Source organism: Hylaeus volcanicus, chromosome 1 (assembly GCF_026283585.1).
Source record: "Hylaeus volcanicus isolate JK05 chromosome 1, UHH_iyHylVolc1.0_haploid, whole genome shotgun sequence".
Taxonomy (NCBI): domain Eukaryota; kingdom Metazoa; phylum Arthropoda; class Insecta; order Hymenoptera; family Colletidae; genus Hylaeus; species Hylaeus volcanicus.
In genome coordinates this window covers 35,374,095-35,396,567 of record NC_071976.1, presented here as the reverse complement: position 1 = coordinate 35,396,567, position 22,473 = coordinate 35,374,095, and the positions used below count along the sequence as shown (strand labels likewise).

The window sequence follows — 22,473 nt, the reverse complement described above, 5'->3', positions numbered from 1 at the left end:
AGTAGTAGTAGTAGTAGTAGTAGTAGTAGTAGTAGTAGTAGTAGTAGGTGGTAGTAGATGGCCTACAAGTGAGCGTACGTAACGAGAGTCTTATTATCGATCGGATTATGCAACGTGAACACACAATGACGTAGTTGCGCGGTACTGCGTACAGAAATATATTATTATAGTCTTTTAGTTTCGATAAAAAAGTTCAGTTCCCTCCTCGATTGAGACACGTTTCTCGGTCTCTCGAGGTGGCGCGCTTTCTCTCTCTCTCTCTCTATGTATTTTTCACGCTTTCTCACTCTCTCGCTCTCCCTCTCTTTCGCTCTCGCTCTCGCGAACTTTTAATATTTTTTCTTCAATTTTTTTTCCCTTCTTTCCTTATTTAAAGCATTCTTTCCTCTCTTCCTCGTGCTCTCGTTTTTCTTTTTTGTTCACCTTTGTTCACGATATCGTTCCTCTTTCTCTCTCCTTGGTTGTTGCTCCAGGTCTCCAGCATTTTCTTTCGTTCTCCCGTGTGTTTCTTCTATTTTTATCTTTATTTTTATCACGCTTCTTTCACGGTTCTCCGTTCCTTTCCCTTAACTCGTTTGTACAACGCAACGAACACACAGATTTATATTATTCATATGTGTGTGTGTATATATATATATATATATACATATATACCTTTATATAGTTATCATACATACGCAAACAAAGCCTTTCCCCATTTTGTCGGACGAGCCTTTACTATCTCTGTTTGCTTTTCCTTGTTCGTTTGGTTCTATTACTTTTCTTTTCCTCGCATATATATTCATACACATATATATCCTTTTTCTATTTATACATATATATATATATATGTATATATTTATATATTTATATGTATAGTATGTATATAGGTATTCAGCTTCGTTTCTCGTCAGTTGGTTTTTTATTTACTATCTTTGAATTGCTGAGTTCAATAGGAAAGGAACGTAGAACATTTTACTCTCGAGTAGAAGAGCCGCCGCTGATTGTACCTGGAATTCAGGAAGAAAAACAGGAGATCGACTTAAGTCGTCAATTCTATTTATTTATTTATTTATTTATTTTTTTTTTTTTTAATGAAAGTAATCGCTTTCCTTTTTGTGTTTCAAGTACGGTCATTAGAATGAAATTTTACTGGTCCAACTATTTATTTTTATTCCCAATAGACTATGTTTCTTTTTCGTCAAATTATTATTACGTATATTAATTTTCTTGGCAAGCTGTGCTGGATCGAAAGTTTTCAACAATTTACGCAGAAAAAATTACGGGGTTTCGACACCATATTTGGGGGAATTTTTTGTATTCTTAAACTTACTTCCGGCAACCTGACGAGAAGATCGTGAAATCGACTCGGCTGTTGAGGCGCGCTGTGCTCGACGAAACTTCGCAGACAGCTCATGTACCGTTCTTGTATTTGTTCTAATTCCATTGTACCTCCACGTGCTAAGAGAAGACAGATGCAAGAGAAACAACTGTGAATAAAATTGTTGTTAGCGTCGACTTAGATTGCTTAGAATTTCTTCTAGTTATTTTCTCAAAGCTCAATCTTCTCTCGTCCAATAGCGAACTTTTTAACTCCTTCGTGCTTGCACTTAGATACACCGAAAGCTATTTCCTTATTTTAAATGTAAATCAGACTGTTTTATTGCAAACCTAATGAAACTTTATTGATATCCGAATGTAATCACCATTGTATTAAAAAATTGCACCGAACAAGAAGGCTGTAGCTTAAGGGGTCTACTTTTTAAAAACGTTATGCTCAATTCCTAAAAATTAACAATATTACAACTACTAAATTTACGCTGGCTAAGAATCTTTTATAATCAATATTTCTATTGAAACTTACATTTTGCATCTCCAATTGCAGCATTATCAAAAAATAAAACGATATACATTCCTTTATACTGCAGTTTCTTTTTTTTTTTTTTTTTATTAGACAGAAGAAATATATACTATCGAGAGATTTTTGTTTAGATTTGATTCGATAAAGATACTTACCTTGCGAGAGCATGGTGATTACTTTCAGACAGACATACTCCTCCATCCGTAGCCTCACCCTCCTGAACATTAACGTGACGTACGTGATTTTTTCCACCATGAGCCCTACGTCCTGCCGCAATTGGTCCATGGTTATCGGCCGGCCCATCATGCTGGTTAGGCACGTTTGCAACGTATACATGTTGTTCGAAACCTGTCACCACAAATTTACTTATGAATTCTAGATCTTGGATTGACTACTTCATCTCGAGGACTCGTTAATAAATTCCATAACAAACTTCGAATAAAGATACAAACGAAGACGTACATTTTTTCTCAAAACTGAAGGTAAACAGTTTGTTAAATAAAAACAAGTATCTTTATTCGTCGAATGAAGATAACTCGCGTTAATCGAACCTTTCGAATAAGGAATAAAGACATAGATATAAGATGTAAACGTTACTCAACAAAGCTGAAGATGAATCATTTATCGAATGAAAAAGTGTTCTTATTCGTCGATTAAAGATGATTTGAATTATTCGAAGCCTTCGAATAACTGATAAAATCCAAGTATCTTCGTTCGATTTTTCTTTAAGTAATTTTTGTATCGAGATAATGCATATCTCTGCTATAAAGTTTTCAAGGCGTCCGAATATGAAGATGGAAAGATGGTGTAATTACTTCTTGCATAAAATCCGCTCCCGTTCCGTCGGTACCGACATTGGTAAACTTATGCTGACCATGCATCGCTTGGTAAGCGGACGTGGTCAGCACCAGGAGTTCGTGCCACTTGTGGGTGAGCAACCTCGTGTGAACTTCGACCGGCAACTCAAGGTAAAAGGGTAACCTTTTGGTCCACTGCACCAACTTGTACACTATGCTGTCTCCTATCTGACACAGCTTCTCACTTAAGTCTGATTTATGGTCCAGCAGCTCGTCCAAGTTCTGCAATGCAGGCGAAAGACGTTCGTGAGCAATCGATACATTCAGGTATGCGTGACTGTTCCTTGTTAACAGGTTGACTGCCGCGCAACTTTTTTCACGTATAGGAATGTCCTCGACATTCGCTTAAATCGTACAGTGAACAAATAAAAACACGAGCCATTGTTATTTCGCAAAATTTCTATCGATGGAAGTTTGATTAAAAAGTTTTCGAGTACTCGACTTTGTTAGTTATAAGTATTAGGTTGTCACAAAAGTTTCTTTCGCCTTATTAATAAGTAATACATGCAAAATATTTGATGTTTTATATTACATTACTGAATTGTGCACGATTCATTTTGCTCCGTTACTGTTACAGCATGAATATCTATGAAATTAGATTGTCAGTGCACAAACAAGGACATTCGCCATAAACGATAGTGTCGGTAACGTATTAGGTAGACTAGAAAGTAATGTCGTTTCTTTTACGTTAAATTCAAACAAATTTTTAATAAATTTCTATTGCCATCTGGTGTGCAAATTTTTCATACCTGATCGATAAAAATCAATGAGTTGACGAGTGATAAACAAGTATTTCAAATTGCAAGAACGACATTACCTTCCAGTCCACCTAATACGAGTCCTCAACTAAATTTCGTGCCCTCAATTGTGAACGCCAGGTCTGAAAGGGTTAAGAAGCTGAAAGTCTCGAGTTTGAAGTTACTTGTGAGAGTAGAAGCGTCGAAGTTAAAGTTATTCCTGAAAATAGAAATGTACGAATTGAACATACCCTCAACGTGGCGATATCTTGGAACTCGTCGCAGTCTATAAGGGTTTGGATCATGGCGAGGGTCGCGTCCAATGGGAAAGCTCGATCCCTCGAACTACTCACTGCGTTGTCTAGCCTCTGCCTTAAATGAACCACCTTGAACAGAAGAAAGTTTCGATATTAATTTGATCGTTGATCCAAATGCACCGCTACATATTTCGCTTGAAATTAAATTGAAAATATGAAATAAATTTTTTAATTTATACACACCCATTTGACTTCATAAAATGGAGTAAATCATTCGCATAGAAAGATCAGAAATTTTATAATTTCGGATACAAATTTGTATAAGCACTACGAATAGATCACTGAGGTATCCCTAATGAAAATGAGTCCAAACACGATCATCTTTGGATTATTTTCAATTACACCAAATTGATAGTATTTAAAAAATAATTATACTGACGGCTAACGAAAAATTGTGCGAATATGGTCGTGTTTGGGGTCATTCTCATCGGAAACACTTCATCGATCCATTGATACCAGTCCCCGTCTAAATACAAAATTCAATAAATTCCATTTGATTTCGTGCAACCGGTTACCAATGAAAATTAGAAGTTTTCTATTTTATTAAATAAACATAAAAGTACCAGAATGGTGATTTGGGATATTTCTCAATCCAACACCGCGTTATTTCTACATCTGGCAACTTTCTGCTGGTTAAACGTTAACATATTAATCCATCAAGAATGCCTCCTATCAGCGAAAGCTTCTCATTGATTGTCAGTGGTCCGGACGAAGGCGCACGGGAGATGAAATAGAAGCATCCGTCTAACTCTAATCGCAGTCCAACTCTCGAAAGTTCTCCACCGCGGGGAAATTCGAGACAAAAGGTGCCGAACCTTTGCGAACTTCCGCGAGCGACGAACGCGCTATCCGGAGCCCATCGACGCCGATTTCGATTCCGTCGAAAAATCGCGAGCTTCCTACGTGAATTCGATCCGGCCTTTCACTGACCTTTAGGAGGTACTTCCTCGAGGTCGGTATTCGTAGACCGCACGAGAGGGAGAGCGGCCTCGACTCCGCCGCGCCGACACCTTCGGCGAAAGCTGGCGATCCTCACCTCGAAAGGATACATAGGTACCTTTAAGTTTCGTCGACGGCAGCGAACGCGACCGAACCGTGGGACACGTTCGTCGCTGAAGGCGATCCGCGTCGTCGTCGTCGTCGTCGTAGAGCGAGAGACGACGAAGGTGTTGGAGGAGGAAGAGAAGGAGGTAGGGTGAGGTCAGTGTCCCTTGTGCAGACTTTCACGAGTTACGAAACCGTCGGAGAACTGCTCGTCCTTGGCACCGGCTGTCGCTGATTTTCTATTGTCCCTACCTCTCCGAGTTGCCCTGTCGTCGTCGTCGTGTTTCGCTCGGATGCTTCGATGCGTCGTCGATAACGAACGACGCCTTCGACGACCGTCGCGATTCTTATCGGGTACCGACGACCGTGGATTCTCATCTTTTCATCTCCTTAAAGCTCCTCCGCTATCGCGAACTCTAATTCCCAGGAGTGCCGTCATCGATTCGACGCGCTCGCTACCTGGTGTTATGTGTCTAATTACGGGATCTGGTTCTCAGCTGAAGAATATACCTACTTGTACAGGGTGTCCCAGCATCGCTGGTACAACCGAGAACGAGGTGATTCTACATGAAAAAACAAAAAAAAAAAAAACAAATCGAAAATAAGAAATAAAATTTTGTCATTTCAGGTTTCGTTTTCGAGAAAATCGATTTTGAATATTCAGCGAGTACGCGTACACGTAACTATGGTTTAGATGGACGGATCCCGATACAAGTCGTATGTATGTTTATACATGTGACACTTATAAGTAGTACTCATATACATATGTAACTATGGTTTAGATTCTAAGCCATAGTTACATCTAAACTTCAGATGGATGGATTCCGATACAAGTCGTATGTATGTTTATACATGTTATGTATGTTTATACACTTAATAAGTAGTACACGTATCATTAGTATCAAGATGATGTGCTGTATTACTCGTTCCTGTCTACGAATTTAGAGCGAATTTAAAGCCTGTACCGAGATCCATCTATCTAGGCCATAGTTAAGTGTACCCGTACTCGCTTAATATTCAAAATCGATTTTCGCGAAAACGAAACCACAAATGAAAAAATTTTATTCCTTATTTTCGATTTGTTTTCTTCATGTAGAATCACCTCCTTCTCGGTTGTACCACCGATGCTGGGACACCCTGTATATCGGGAATGGAATTTTCTTATGGATTCAAATTTTAGAAATGTAACAGCAGGTTACGAATAATTTGTCGCTTTTTAAGAATATTATAATTCTTGATTACATAGATTTGGTCCTTTTCGATTTGAACGCATTTGAGATAAATAACTCGTACGTAATTATTTGGTGAAAAATATATATTTCATCGGGGAGGAAGTTTTCTTATGGATTGAAATTTTAGAAATGTAATAGCAGGATATGGATAATTTGCAATTTTTCAGGAATAGTATGATTCTTGATTATATCGGTTTGGTCCTTTTCGACTTAAATGCAATTGAGATAAACAATCTACAATCTAATTGTATGCGAGGAGAACTTTGTTCATTTAATTACTTTGATTTTTTGAAACATGCAATTATTTTGAAGCTTCAAAGTTTCAGAAATATTAGGGCGACCAGAAAGTAAGGTCGTTTCTGGCGAATGTCGATACTTGTTTATCGTTTCGTCAGCTCACTGTATACCGATTGATTTTTATGGATCAGGTATTGAAAAATTTGCGCGCTAGATACGTAAATGTAGACAGAGAATACATTGCAACGTTTCAAGTATTATGAAGCATCACTTTACAGAATGTTTTTAATCGGATATACTTAACAGTAGCTTCTTTGCTTCGTCTGGGATAACATTGGGAGTAACTTAGTGGCCGTGTCCGCCTGCTTTAGGAAATTCTACTCTACTGGAACGAGATTTCAACGATTATCGAAAACGTTGGGGGGACGTTTATAGTCGCATACCGAGTAAAGAGATATGCAAACAATGACAAGAATTACCGGGAACATTCGGCCTGGTAGAGGCCATTGCCAAAAGTGAAATCGATGACTCGAACGCACCGGATAAATATTGCTCGAAGAGGCCCCATTAAGGAGGTCACTTTCCATCTCCAGGCGGATCATTGCGCGTTCAGTGCGTGACGCAGACCCTCTCGTGAATTTCGAAAATTACGTCCCCTCGTGCTGCGATACGAGAATTGTGAGAGTTCCGGGTCAATCGCGACCCACGTCAAGACCTTGTAAACATGTTCCCAAATTATTAGACTTTAATTTAAAGATACCGATAGTTTGACTTCAAATGTACCAAGAAATTTCAATTGGATTCATGACGATGTTGATTGCGTCGAATCACTGGGAATTTTGGTTATAACGACGTTTATCCATAATTTCTGTCGGTGTCTAGCATATGTTGTAGTTTAGAAAATAATTTTGAAGTAATCGAGTAAGTAAATATCGTAGCGGGTATAGTCGAAACGAGTATAATTTATTTATTCAATAAACCTTTCCAGGTTTGATTTAAGTCCTCTTCGGTGCATAAATAAACGTCAATTATACGTACCTACTTTAAGAAACCAAAGTGAAAGTAAAACGAGAAAGATATATAAATTTAGGAGGAACGTCAACGCGAAATTAAATGCGTATAAAAATGAAAGTTACGCTCAACAGTAAATCACTAAAGATAATTGTTTTTACAAAGCGACTAAAAAGTTACAATTTAAAGAAAGTTTCATTCTTTAAGTTTAAAAATGGTCACGTAAAATAACATGAAAACGTAAAAATTATTTCATACCTGATATATTTATAAATGTTACTTTGTTATTTGAAGATGATCTAGAGAATATGGAAATGGTTTATCTAAACTTTTTATTATTCGTGTCAATTGATAAAATATTGCTTGGATCTCTAAAAATCAAACAAACATACAAACAAACGCTGTCTCTTTATATAATAGTAAAATGAGATAGTAGGACACTTCCAACTACCTAACCAGCTGGCTTTACAACTCCAAAGGGTTAACGTTCGGATTGTCTTGTCATTCGATATCGAAACAAAATTTCGCCCGTCGTCGATTAGAACGGAACAATGCGATCTCCGCGTTCGCGTTGCGTTCGAACGTCGATAATTGTACAAGCGTCGTGCTAGAACAGCGTCTGCAAATCCACTATTGCGATTGCATCGCGCAGAAGAAATTCAATTATCGTTCGATCAGCGACGAAGCTGTATTCGCGCAAAGACGAGTCCACCGTATCCCGGAGGATTAATTTCCAACGTCGAACGACTTCTAGAGGGGCCGCGTTACCGCTGTTTCGCCACCTAATAGGAAACACTTTCACGATCGAACAGATAATACGGTGTTTGGACGAGTACGAAAAGGCATGCGAGACCGACGACCAACGACCAACGACGACCGACGATTCTCGAGAGCTCGTTCGTATCTATCGGTCTTTCGTAATGTGGGAAACCTTGAGGCTTGCGCAAGCAGCCTCGTAAGAAAGTGAAATTGCAACGCGGAGTTCATTCATTTCAGGATCGTTTCGCTAAAGATCGATCGAAGTCCGTCCGAGGTTATTTTTTGTCGCCTTTTTCTTGTAGGCCGTTTCATTATCAACTTGCCGATGATATATGCATTCGGTCGCGAGTGTCCATACTCTTGGACAGAAAAATAGTTACGGTGTTCTTTAATTTTGCAATGGTAGCCAAGTATATTATCGATGTACAGTGGGGGAGTTCGATAACCTCTACATGAATTTTATTTTATTTTTCGATAATTATATGGAGAAATTATTTCTTGGTTGTTTGTACATTCACGAATTCATTTATATTCAAATTAATCAACGAGTGGATATTATGTTTAGTTTGTCGACGATGTACTTTCATTCGACGATACACTTCGATATTGTATGAATTTTATTTTAGTCGATGACAGACCTTAACTTTCCGTGAATTTTGTTATATTCGTTTGTGAATTATATGCAGAAATTGCTTCTCGATTATTCGTCCATTTATGAATTCATTTACATTCGAATTAATTAACGAGTAGAGTTTTTATATTTAGTTAGCCGATGACGATACTTCAATTTAGCATGAATTTTATTTTAATTTTTGACGATTATATGAAGAAATTATTTCTTGCTTGTTCATACGTCTACAAACTAATTTAAATACAAAAATTGTAAATACAAAAAAGTTTCGTTATGTCATTCTCTGTAAGGTGATATTTTCAAAAAAAAATTCGATTACGCGACCGTTGTTGTTTTTTCTTTGAAACAACAGCTACAGGACCAGATCACTACGAGATCTCACGAAAAAAGGTCTCTTAAGCTTGTAATTTTTACTTTTGAAACTGTACGTCCTACGAATAAACTATAAATATAAAATAGTTACGTATTATCATTCCCTGTAAAGTGATATTTTTTTAAAACTCACACCTCCGCGCCTCTTACAATTATCGACAGATAATCGTCCCGCAGTCGAAGATTTCGTAAAAAGACGATTGGTCAGAATTGTCATCGCGATCTATCGACTCTAATTTGAATTTTCCTCGGAGAGGAACTTTGCGTTCTGGGATCGTAATCGTGTATCCGCGATTTCACGGTTCGCCGCGTAACACTTTAACGCGGTCGACTAATCGAGGCTTGGGACAGAACAGGATAAAGAAAAAGAAACCGAGAACAGGAAAGATTTCGCGCGAGCATGTGATCCGATCGCGTGCAGCTGCGTCGAGAGTGAAAGTGAAGATGCCTTCGGGACGTTCTCATCAGCGCCGTGGATTCTCTCGCTGGAGATCAACTTTTGTCGACCTGCATTCGATTTCTAACGAGCCGCGTTGAATAAATCACCGCGTAGTCGTTCGTAACGCGCGGACGTTGATCTATATGCGCTACCGAGACCGTCTCGACAAAAGGCTAATTAATGTTTCGCGCGTCGAATCAGCTGGCTAAATCAGCGTTTCTCAACCGTTTTCGGCTGGCCAGCGAAGATGCCCAAAATTAACTATGAAATACTTATTCGGATTAACCTCTCGACCTTGATTAGACCAAACAAAAATTCATTTAAAATTCGTCCCCGAAGGGGTTAAAGTTTTGAGTAACGAATAAAGGTAATCCATCTAAGCGACGTTTTATACGTTGCAACCCCTTCTTACCCCTTTAGGGGTTGAATTTCGAAATATTCTTTCTTATTCCTTGTATACGTCACGAAGGAAACTTTTAATTATAAAAAAAAAAGGAGTTAATAAACTACAATGTCACATAAAAGTTTCTTGGGAAATTGATCGGTGTACGAGTACTTTCTACACCCACTGTACAATTCGAGAAAACATTTTAGCTGTCATTTACCTATAGCGAAAGGATAAAAGACTTACTTCGGAGGGGTTGGTGAGCGCCGTCTTCAGGATCGTCCCGTTGACGAGGTGACCCGAATGGGCGGGGTGACTCGGATGACTGGGGGTAGGTTGTGAGTTGAGCGGGTCGCCCGACGAAATTTTGTGATGATGAAGGAAACCACCAGCCAGTTGAGCGTGCTGCTGTTGGCTATGGTGCGCTGCCGCAGCCGCGGCCATGTGTTTGTCCAGCATCGTCGAGCCCATGGTGCCTTTGCTTCCACCTAGGGATCCCGACCCGTTCACACCGCCAACGTTACCGCCGCCACCCATGCCACCCATGCTGCCGCCCACGCCGCTCGTTTTGTTACTTTTCTTGTGCTTTTTGTACTTCACCTGGGGACAAAAATCGCCCAGAGTCCATTAACGAATCATTCGACGTTACTTTCCGGTCCACCTAATCATTTTAGAGAAGACGCACGGTTGCAGATATCTGATTATGTAATATTTATACAAGTAATAAATATATCGCGAGCAGATTAATAAATGAGAATTACACACCGAGTGTACTTTAATACTAACCTTGTAAAGGTTATACACAGCACCAGAATTCCTTCCACCAGGCATTCGATCTTCTCGAACGGCCTGAAGGACCATACCCTGTTCGATGCACTTTTTGAAGCGACAGTACTGACACCTGTTCCTCTGGGCTTTCGTGATCTCGCAGCCACCTTCCGCCACGCACGTGTACACCCGCCTGTTTTGTACAGTTCTCTTAAAGAATCCTTTACACCTGCGCATAAAGAATCGCGCATAATGTTTCACTTCAAACAAATTACAACAGCATTCGAAATTAAAATCTTAAAGCTTCTACGAGCCAAACCGTGTCAAATCGATACACTTTTGCGTCTTCGGCTGTATCTTTTGTAGTTTATGTAAAATTAAGGTGGTTTGTTGAAAAAATGACAACAGATCAGAACTCGTCTCGTAACTTTGAAAACTGAACGTTTCTTAGCATTCTATTGTCACGAATGCTTAGCTTGAATTTACTTCGAAAATAAGATAAGAATAACTCCACATTTTTACGAAAACTGACTTTTGTCTTTTTTTTTTTTTTTTTGTGTAATTATGCAACACTTGCAATATTTGTACATTGATATGATTTTTTCTTTTAATGTTCATATCGTCAATTTGTATGGCGTTAATCACATAACAAGACAAATGTTCACTGCGTAGAATTCTCTAACAATTACTGCGTGAAATGTTAGTAAAAATTGCAAACTTCGAAGGCTTTCTATTCCTTAAACAATTGAGAAACTAGAAAGGCGATAACTTGAGCCCCTTTCGCTGCGTCAATATTAATAAAATTTCTTGTATCAAGGTACGAAAACAATCGATCTAACGCGAAACGTGTCTTATTAGCGAATACGATAAAGTCAGAGCACTAATTAGCCCAGAATCGAAAACACCACGGAAGATTGGTTAATTATTCTCCGAAGCGTGAATTGCACTATGCTCGTCGAAAAATAAATGAAAAGCGCGGTGCTCACGTGCGCAAATACGACGTTACAAAATTGGATTCGTTTTCGGCGACACAGTTTCGCTGACCTTTTCCAGAAACATTTTACGAAACCCGTCGACGTTGGCATTTGTTCTGTTTTCTACACGCGCGATGTGTTTTTGATATATTGCGCGTTCGTAGTCACCGTAGTCGAATCAAAATGCGAATGAACTTTGACGGATCACGATTTATTTTTTGTCAGTGAATTTATCAATTGTTGAGGATTAGACCGTAACCTTTCAACGTGTTACAAATCTTTACAAGACGATTCGATGTATATTCTTTTTCCTCCTGTCGTGTATTTATATTAATGCACGAATACTCGAAATACAAACAAAGCTTGTGTTTCGTTTATGTTCAATTTGATCTTTTGTTTCGTTTTTATATTTCAAATTGTCCAGTAATTTTGCATAAAAATTGGGCAATAAATAGTAATATAAGAGGAAATTACGAATCAATTAGAAGAATTTTTATGAAGATTTACTGAATACAATTTTTTCTTTTTTTTTTTTTTTTTTATTAAATATCAGCTTGGACGATTTTCAACAGTGGAGAAGACTAAAACGCGGTCGATAGGTTAAAATATAAAAATCAAACTAAGATTCCATTCATATTTTGTCGATCAGTCGTTACGAGTGTTTCTGTTCGGTTAAATAAAGTTTCAAAGTGCACGTGTCCCCTCGAGGGAATGTCTTGATACTGTGGCCTAGAAAACGGTTTAAAGATTCATACTTGGCGAATTACGGTTATATCTGGGATAGATAGGGGAGTTCGTGGACTTTTCCCAAGTAATTTGCCGGGGCTCGTCCGACACGACAATAGATAGAAGCAAAAAGAACCGTGTAACGATACCCTGTAGTAACTTTAGGAGCTAATCAACCGCCTTGCAGGCTATATTAGAATGGGAAGCACCTTGAGATATGGCTGTCGCTCTACCTTGTAAACAGAGGCACCAGTTTCAAAAGAAAGATCGGCAGACTTTGATTCGTGCAAAGGAAACGCCGATAACAGCTTCTGTTAAGGGGTAAAACCACTCTAGAGGCAGAAAAGAAGACCTAAAATTTGACAATTTATTTTGGAAGTGTGACAGATGAAATAGAATTTCTTTTCAGAGGGCTTATTTAACACGCATTGAGGAACGAGAAACAATTTTTTTTTATCGTCATTTACTTTATACTTGTCAGATGCAGTAGAAATTTGAGAATGTTCCCTAACACCTTGGTGTTGGAGATTCGCGGGTTTGGTGTGACTGTAATGAGCGCTCACTGGCTCTGTGTGTGTGTTTCTCAAAACCAACGACCGACTCGTGGTTCCCTAAGTCTTGTACGAGTCCTAGAGCGCGGCGAACGACTAAATTCTAAATTCCTTAAACCTTCTCGTTATTCGCGCGGTAATATTAAACCAGCTTTTGTTCGCTTTCTCTGTGCTGTAACCCAAACGATACTTCTAACAGAACTCACCCCTCGCACGTGATGATACCGTAGTGCAAACCGGTGGCCTTGTCCTCGCAGATCATGCAGATCATGGGCGTTTCGTCCTCCTCGTGTTCCTGAGGCGGCATCGGTGGCGCGGGAGGCGCTATCGACATCGACTGCGACGTCGTTTCCGACTTGACCCCGCCGTTCCTCACCCACGTTTGACTGGACCCGGACGCCGTCAAGTTCAGCGCCTGCATCTGCTGCGCAGCAGGCAGTTGCGTCAGGTCGCCGGCCCAAAGTTTCTCCATGTTGAGAGGAGGACCGGACAGGTAGGAAACGGAGGACGGTTTGCCTCTGGACTCCTGGCCGAGGTTCAGGAGGAGCTGGGCAGCCGATTCCTCCGACGAGGAACAGGAGGCCGCCGCAGCGGTGGTCGTCCACGACGCCGCTGGCGGTGGCACGGGGTCCAATGGCGGCGCGGACCAAATCATCGTCCTGACACCGCCGATCTCTCCCATGATCACCGTGGGAGGTGGTCTAGGAGGTGCCGGCGCTGGCCTCTGCGCCGGAGGTTTCATCGTTTCGTCTGGAAACACGGACGAATTCCAATCTGTTAGTTCGGGCCGTAAACTTACCACGACATTTTTTTCAGGATCAAGTCTTTATACCGGTACGAATCGAAAAGTCCTTTACAATTTTGCAATCTGACGCTTTGTTGTTGAGATATAAGCGGTTGAAATTTACAGTAGCGGTCGCACGTGGATGGCACTCACACGCTAGGTTCTTGAAATCGATACGGAGGAAAATGGGAAGAATCCCAATATTCTGGGCCTAGAATCCCAAGCGAGACCCTCCGTATCGATAGCCTCCTTTTTGGAAAACTTGAAATTTTCTTTTTGCATTCGTCTCCTCATCGTTCGCTCAATTGGAATTTTCGTTCGCCTTTCTTTACCTCGACAGATACACGCGATTGAAATTTGAGTAGCGTCAAGCTTAGGACAATAACGGCTATCGAGGACGAAAACGAACGAAATTCTAAATGTCTCATCGACGACCGCGATTAAACCGATATATCCGGTAATATCAGCGCGACTCTAAAAAATAGCCTTGCTTCGAACGTCCCAAACTTTCGTTGGCGTTCTCGTAATTGTCCCAACGCGTCTAAAGGAACACCTGTAGCGAGTAAACAAGTTCGCAACAGGCTCGATCAATCATCGGGCAACATTGTAAGGTAATTGAACGGTTAACTTACAGGAGGACGTCGTCGTAGTCGGGCCGGAGCTCGCCGAGTTGGCTCCGTTACCGCCGCTTCCTGGACTACTGCTCAGGCTGGTGCTGCTGCTGGTAGACACGACCGACACGTTCTGTCCGTAGTTGACCGCGCTGCTGATGACCCCGTTGATCAGCTTCTGCGTGGCGAATCCCTGCATACCGGCGTTTTGCGACCAGAACTGATGATGCGCCAGAAGATGAGGGGGCACCGACGGCGCTCTAGGTCTGGGCGGCGTGGGCGGTGTCTGCGGCTGTTGTTGTTGAACGCTGTGCGTGGTGCTACCGCTGGGGCTCATGTTCTGGTTGGAATTGTATTGAGGAGACGGGCTGCTCCTGTGGCTGGGTTGACTGGAGCTCTCGGACCGGCCGCCACCCCCGCTGCTGCCACCTCCTCCGTCGAAAACCGAGTTATCGGACTCCTCCTTGGTTTGGGCGGAGGACAAGTCGCCTTTGTCGGGGCTGTCGCTCCTGGAGGTTGCTTCCTGGGGCATGGGAGTCGTGGACACCGCCTGGATCGGCGAGTAAGGCGACGATCTGGTCGGTGCCGGTGTACTCGAACGTTGCTGCTGTTGATGTTGTTGTTGTTGTTGTTGTTGTTGTTGCTGTTGTTGTTGCTGCTGCTGTTGCTGCTGCTGCTGCTGTTGGTGATGTTGTTGTTGCTGTTGTTGCTGTTGTTGTTGTTGTTGCTGCTGTTGTTCTTCGACGACTCTGAAGCTCACCAGCGATGTGGCGTCCGAGAAGACCGAATCGGGAGACGCACGCTCCGAGCAAGCTGTGTCGCGAGCCTCCATGTTCGCTCCCGTGCCACTTCCTCGCAGAGGGTCCCTGGGCGTCCCTGGACTCGGGACTCCTAGCAGGTACTCGCTTTTGACTTTGACCACAGGGCAGCCCGGCGAGCCCGGCATGGTAGCCTCCGGGGACAGGGTCGAGGTGTCCGCCATGCTCTCCCCTGGAGCAGGAAAGTTTATGGGTGAAGGAGCGTCCGCCGGCTGGATCCCGAGCGGCGAGCCTGCTGATCCGAGGGATACCGGGGAGTCTGAGAAATAAGGCGTTGATAGCTTGTTTATACTTGATTTGTGCATTAGCGAGAGGCTTTACTCGACGGAGACCACGATATATCGCCGCGATCCGTCCTGACGCGCGTCGCGTAACTGCTGTCTTTTTCGTGACAATGACGACGATCACGATGGCGATGGGACGAGGAATGGTTCTTACGGGGCTCCAGTAGCGATGGCTGTCGATTTCAGGGGAACTGGTACGGATGAAAGGTATACGTCTATGAAATGTGGAGCGAAATGTGCGATAGTAGCTCGTAGACCGTCACATGTCTCGATAACAATAATAATATTTTAATTAATAGCGCTCATTTAGGAAAATAGACACCTTTAAATAGCAATAAGATTTTTTATCTCAATTTTGGCAACGTTTCCAGCGATAGTAGCTCGTAGAGCATCAAACGTTTCGATAACAATAATAATATTTTCATTAATAGCGTTCTTCTCGCGCAGCTCCTCGTTGAGAAAAGATCACAGTTTGCTCGTGACAATTTAGCGAACAAAGCTAAAGTTATCTATAAATTGAATACTTTATTATTCACTTATTCGCCCAATTTCCAATAGATATCTCCAGAAAGAATGACATAAAAAGAACAATATTTTTGGCATCGTGCGAGCCCCATCGAACCATTCAACATTGTCCTTATGATATTCGAGGTGCAAAACGTTGTTACACACCCCGTATAAATAACCCAACGAAAGATTCAGCTGTAAATAATCCGTAGCGATCCGAGGTCGTTCTAACGGAGATGAACATGTTTGCATTCCGTTTTGACACTTTGCGACGGTAATACGTAACGTATTGTTCATTATGTTTCTTCCACGGTTAGGCAACCGTGTTTTTCACCAGGGCATTAATAACAATTGTTGCGGGTAGGCCTATTCGCGCGCTATTACGAAACTTTATTCGTTCGTCGGTTGAAACTATTCGGTTCAATGCTCGCCTAACTGTCTTGAACTCCGATGTTCGCGTTAATGGGCACGGTCTTCGGGGGTTTCAGGCGTTATGAAAATGTTATTAATCATTCGTGCACGGGCACGTCGGTGGTCTATCACGATGATTAATAGCGTTTATCGTCTCGCGCGCTGCCAATCTGCTGTTTTATAACGTTGACAGCCGCGTTTCGAAAGGAGCGCGTTGTATTTTCTTCCTGTCCGTTCGAGAACCGAATCGGGCACGATGCATCGATAAACTTTAATCTCTCCGCGTTGTCTCTTTCGCCAGGGTTGTTACTTCGCGTGTGTTACGTGCCACGTGACTGGTGGTATACCATTGGGAAAAAGGAATACTAACTTGTTTTACAAATTCAAGTTTCTGCTCTTACGAATCTATTTTAATTCGTTTCTATCCTGGAACTTGATTTCTTTTTTTGTTTCTATTTTTTTTTTTTTTTTACAAATGGCAGAATCAGCTCTGGTGTTTATAAAGAATCGGAACGTATCCGTTTCTGTTTGATCGACAGAAAACCAATATACACGTCACGAATTATTTTACGTTTAATTAAGGAAGAATATTTTTCTCTTTGTTTGAATTATTTGTTTTTAAAGAGACGATACTATATTATATTATACAAGTGCCTATACTGTGCTAATTAAATTTACTACGAAGACAGTAAACACACAATACAACTATACAAATGTAACATGTCAAAGAGTTGCTTCATAGTATATCAGATTTCGTGACTATTAATTATATAACTACGAGAGAGAGAGAGCAAACTAATTTATCGATCAAATTAATTCTCTATTACAATAGTCGTCTCTAATATTGTAGTAAAAGCACTGTTAATAATCGATTAACTTTAGGGACAAGTTTGTACATAATAGTACATAATAAGTACATCAATGAAATTGACTAGCTCAAACTATTATTTTCCAAAGTTGCAGACACGAATGGACAGCTGACTCGATACACGGTGTACATTTTCATCAAGAAAGACCTGTAGAATTTCTATTATAAAAGTACATATCAACGCGGTTTGAAGTCAAGGTGGAGCCGATACTGGTCCGCCTCACTGTACCATTCGTGCACGTCACGGAATCGGATGAAAAAAAATGAATCTTAATACCTCTCGACGGAGCAGTAAAAGCATCGCTAAAGTTTTCCAGGAGATTTTTTTTCGCGTAGCTCGGAGGGAACGACGACCACGTACCGCGTGGCGTTACTTTAAGATCGTTGAGACGCGGATTCCCTCCTGCGTTTCCAGCATTGTATCGCACCCCAAGGTGCAGGGAAAGGTTTCGAGATTGCAGCGGCGTGCAGCCACGAGGATATTTCACAGCGAGAGCAATTTACGCGACCGACAGGAAAGTGTAAACACTCGCTCGGAGTGGTTGGGTTCGTGGAAAGGATGTGGGACTATTGCTGTTCGTGTAGGTCAAGGAAGGAATGCAGTTGACAAGGCCGAGTTGTGATTGTAGGTACCTAGGTTCTAGTTTCCCAGCTATTAATAGCTCGATCACCGTGAATATCGGTTATCGCGGATCATTCGTTTTGTCGTGTCGCCTACGCGCTCTTCTTCTTCTTCTTAACGCGGAGGGGCTTCTTCGTTCGAAGCATTGCCATTGGTCAAAATTTCTCTCCTAACCATCGAGCAATTCTTGGCTCTTTGAGGCGATGCGACTTTAAGAGTGCAGAAAGTTCGGTTGCTAAATTTTTTTTATGAATAGATGTACAGTGGGTGTAGAACGTATTCGTACACCGATCAATTTCCATAAAAACTATGTGAATATTGTAATTTATTAATTTCTTTTTTTTTTTTTTTTTTTATAATTAATGATATTCTACATATTCTCGGAAATCTCTAGAATACAGTTCAAACAACGATTACTTGTTTATATAATTTACGTAAATGTATAATTAATGTAAATTTCTGTCTCTTTTTAATCAAGTGTTAAAAATTAAGCAGTCGCGCGAATACTTCTTGCTTCAACGTTTCTATCGATCGATTGCTTTTTCTTGTTAATTTCCCAACTTACATAAATAGCCATTTTTTTTTTTTGTACTCTATCTATTCTAGAGATTTCCGAGAATATGTAGAATGTCATTGTTTATAAAAAATAAGTTAATAAATTGGAATTTTACGTACACGTGTTTTTTTTTTGGAAATTGATCGGTGTACAATTGTGTTCAATTGTTTCGACTGTGATCCCCCACGCGGAATTGATTAACGGGCACCGTCAATGCCGAATGACAAATCATGATGCGCGATTAACGAGGTGATTGCCACGACGATTAATAGGCCGATCGAGAGGATGATTGCTCGCGTCGAAGCGGTGACTTGCAGCCATTGATCTCTGTGTTCTTAGTAAGTGGTCGCGGATAATTACTATCATTAAACGAGGTGACATTGCCCTCTTTTCATCTCTGATGATTTCGCCAATTTTTCATCGCGAATTATCGAGTCATTGATATTAACTACGTGGATCTCGAGGATCGAGAAATGTTTGTATTTGTTAAATCAATGTAAAAAAATAAAAAAAAAAAAAAAAAATATCAGTTTATCGGAGACGACGAGACGAAACTCTTTTATATTTACAGTTTATTCATAGGATGCTTAGTTTTAAAGATAAAGTTGAAAAGTTGCACGTTCGTTGCAAAAATTGAGTGTCGAGAAAAAGGTTTTCTAAATTTTCAATTTTTATCTCCGAAACGAAACGTTCTATGAAAAAAACCGTAAATATCGAAAAGTTTCGTTTTGTCATTCCCTGTAAGCTGATATTTTTTTTTAAATTCGTACCTCTAAGCCTTTTAGAATTTCCAACAAAAATCGTCCAGTAGTTAAAAGGTTAAATTTCGTACTATTCGGTCGTGCTAACATTTATTTGAAAAGTGGGCAAAGTCACTTTATTTGGCGGTACGTAAGATCGTTTACCGAATAGCGACGAATGGAACTCCTTCGATTCGTAGCAGCAATATCCAGGATGGTATGTTGCGTAGGGACATATCATCAGTTGGGAGCTAAAGTAACGATGGAAATCGAAGTAGCTCTGATAAGGTGGCATCGGGAAACCGTTGTAAGGGTGATACAGACACGGATGAGACAGGAAGCTATTAATTGGCGTCCTTGAATCCATATTCGGGCTCCAATTCTCCATCCAGTGGGGGTTGGTCACGACGAACATGTTGTTTTTTAAGTGGAAATTCATTGTTCCGATACTTCAAGGGTCATTCTCCTTCTAACGTCCTCTCCATAATTCATACGGAACTGCTTATCGAACTTTAACGATTCTCTTTGGTGTATCGGAAATTGGTGGGCACGTTCAACGTTCAGTCTTTTGTACACGATGTTTTCATCGAGTACGAGGTTCTTTTTAAAAGACTTTACGAGTCGTTGCAAAGTTCTGGTCGTTACATTGTTTTGGCACTTTATTTACCTTTGCGTACATTGTTTACCGTCGAACATTCGTAAACGTTGTACTTACGAATATTTAGTTAACGTATTTTAATTATTATTGGTTCAAGTATTTAAGAAGCGATTCCACGTATTCGAGATATTTCTTCGATAAGAACGGGAGAGTATCGTATAAAATTAAGTACTTGCATTTTATTTGTTTACCGTCATTTTATTATAAATATTTTGATTTAACGTAGACATGTTCTCTTAACGATAGCAGTCTTGTTTTTCTTTGCGAGTCTGCTGAAAACTTTTCTAGTCACTTATGATCACTTAACGGACAGAGTTAAGTAGTATAACACAGCACTGGTCAGACGTAACGAAAAGTAGATACGCGACGTTTACTTTCGTTTGCGATATTAGCAACTAATTGAAGCTCGACGAATCGAAAACACGATTATTGTCAATGTTCGCCCTGTAATATTATAAATTTAGATTTTCATTGTAATTTAAAGAAACGCGAAAAAGAATGAAAATCATTGGCAGAAATATAACGACGCGTGGCATCCAGGACTGGGGACGATAGCATAATTATTTTATACGTAGTCGAATGTTGCAAATGAAATTTAAATATTTACTGTTTTTTCAACAGTCGAACGATCGAATGTAAAAAAAAAAAAAAAAATATCACCTTACAGAGAACGACAAAACGAAACTTTTTGATATCTACTTTTTTTTTTTTCATAGGACGTTCAGTTTCAGAGATAAAAATTGCAAATTTAGAAGACCCGTTTGCTTGAAATTCAATTTTTCCAACGAACCTGTAACTTTACAATTTTTATTTCCGAAACCAAGCATCCTACGAATAAACTATAAATATAAAAAAGTTTCGTCTCATTATCCTCTATAAGCTGCTATTTTTTTTTAATAATAGATTTAACGAACATAAAACATTTCTCTGAGCTCATTTCTCGAGTGCGTCCGTATACGCCTTTCGCAGTCAAATGGTTAATCATCTAATCGGAGACCCAGCCCTTCGCCACGTTACTTCAGTTTCTTGCACCAAAGCATTCAACAAGTAGCAGCGATTCAACAGTGCGAAATCGTACCGAATGCCCGACAGACAGATCGAAACGCACGAACGAAACCACGCTATCCCTAGTTCCAACCCTCAGTCAGAGACCCCGGTCGCATCCCTCGCTCTCCATACTGTTGCATCCGCGAGGCTCCAGCCGGCACTGTCGTCACCGTGCAATTGCGTCGTACACTCTTCAGCGAGTATGACGTTGGGCCGCGCGTGGCCTCGCCAAGAAAGATCAATGATTCTCCGGGGTTCTGGCGAGGCTCGATCCCGGAACGCGCGTCCCTTCGAAAAAAAAAACTCATTCATGTCCCGAGGATCCGCGCGCGTACCATGTGAAAATCATTCGTGACGCGCCACCAGTCGCCTAGCGACGGAAATTGCGTTCATCCTAGTCTTCTTAGTCCCTCCTCTCCTAGCTGAACGTAGCTACCGTCGAAACGTTCGTCCGGGTTCGCAGTGGTCACCATCGATTCCGTTTCCCGCCAAACAATAGTCTCTGACCTTTGATCGCGAGTAGGTCGAGGGTCGTTGGTATCGTGTTCGTAACCCCATCCGAAAAATCGATGCAGCCATCGAGACCCCGATTAGCGTGCAGCCCATGACGATCAGACCCTCATCCCAGGGGTTCCCAAAGTCTTTTTACTGATCCTTGTTATTACTCCTGCTAGGTCAGTGCTTGGTTATCCTTACTTGGTTATCCTTACACCGAGATTCTTGCTTCGAGAAGGGATAGTCGTCAGGTGCAACCGTCGTAAGTTTCGGGGTGTTAGGGTAGCTTAGGGCAGCTTGGCGCTAGGGACTTAGGTGACTTTATTTTTAGACAGGGGATTACTGGCATCGAGGATTACTGCCAGCAGCCGCTTGCGTACATACGATGGCGGAATATTAGTCCTGGCGTCACAGAGACGCAAAGCTTCCTGATTGGTACGACGACACTGGTGACTCACGTTCCGTCAATCGGGAGGTGGACCGTGCTACACCATGACGTCACGATTGGTGACGGTTGATCTCACCCTGTAAGACCTTGAGTCATTCGATTCGAAGATCCTCTGGACACTATAGTGGCTATTCGCAACATTGTCTCTGTTTGAGTCCATCTTGTTGCTGGGTAATTTGTAGTTGGACAGTCCACGTACTGAAAGATATTTTCGTCAAGTTCCTATTAATTTAAGTTCGTCAATCGTCAATTAATTGGTAGTATGACGTTTTAGTTTATATTAGGATTCACGTCATTTTAGAGACGCATTTCAATTCACGTATTTAATTGAAGTTCGTCAAATTAATTGATAGTATGACGTTTTAGTTTATATTAGGATTCACGTCATTTTGGAGACGCATTTCAATTCACGTATTTAATTGAAGTTCGTCAAATTAATCGATAGTATGACGTTTTAGTTTATATTAGGATTCACGTCATTTTAGAGACGCATTTCAGATAAAATGTGTCAGGCGAATGACCCATGGAGCCCTGCTCTGGCTTCGTGTAAGAACCTTTCTGGGTAGCAAGATACATGTGTCGAAGAATATTTTCCTAGTCCACGTCCGGGGTTTTCACTTTCGTACAGTGACGAGCAGTTGACGCAACATTCTCAGGTCATATACTACAGGTATCCTTGTGTACATGTATGCACTATATTATAAGAATCTCTTCTGCTACTAACGAATGTATAGTTTTATAATC

At 40.9% G+C, this 22,473-nt stretch overlaps 1 protein-coding gene across 1 annotated transcript in view; it reads right to left on the bottom strand.

The window, feature by feature from the left end:
- Positions 1-6: 6 nt before the first annotated feature.
- LOC128884013 (hormone receptor 4) overlaps positions 7-22,473 on the bottom strand; it is a 38,738-nt gene continuing 16,271 nt past the window's right edge. The window contains exons 3-11 of the mRNA XM_054136976.1: positions 14,297-15,352; positions 13,087-13,630; positions 10,648-10,858; positions 10,108-10,461; positions 3,686-3,820; positions 2,656-2,919; positions 1,996-2,188; positions 1,313-1,440; positions 7-989 (exon numbers count right to left, since the gene is read on the bottom strand). Coding sequence (XP_053992951.1) covers positions 909-989; positions 1,313-1,440; positions 1,996-2,188; positions 2,656-2,919; positions 3,686-3,820; positions 10,108-10,461; positions 10,648-10,858; positions 13,087-13,630; positions 14,297-15,352 — 2,966 coding nt within the window. The 3' untranslated portion in view covers positions 7-908. The remainder of the gene's footprint in view (positions 990-1,312; positions 1,441-1,995; positions 2,189-2,655; positions 2,920-3,685; positions 3,821-10,107; positions 10,462-10,647; positions 10,859-13,086; positions 13,631-14,296; positions 15,353-22,473) is intronic.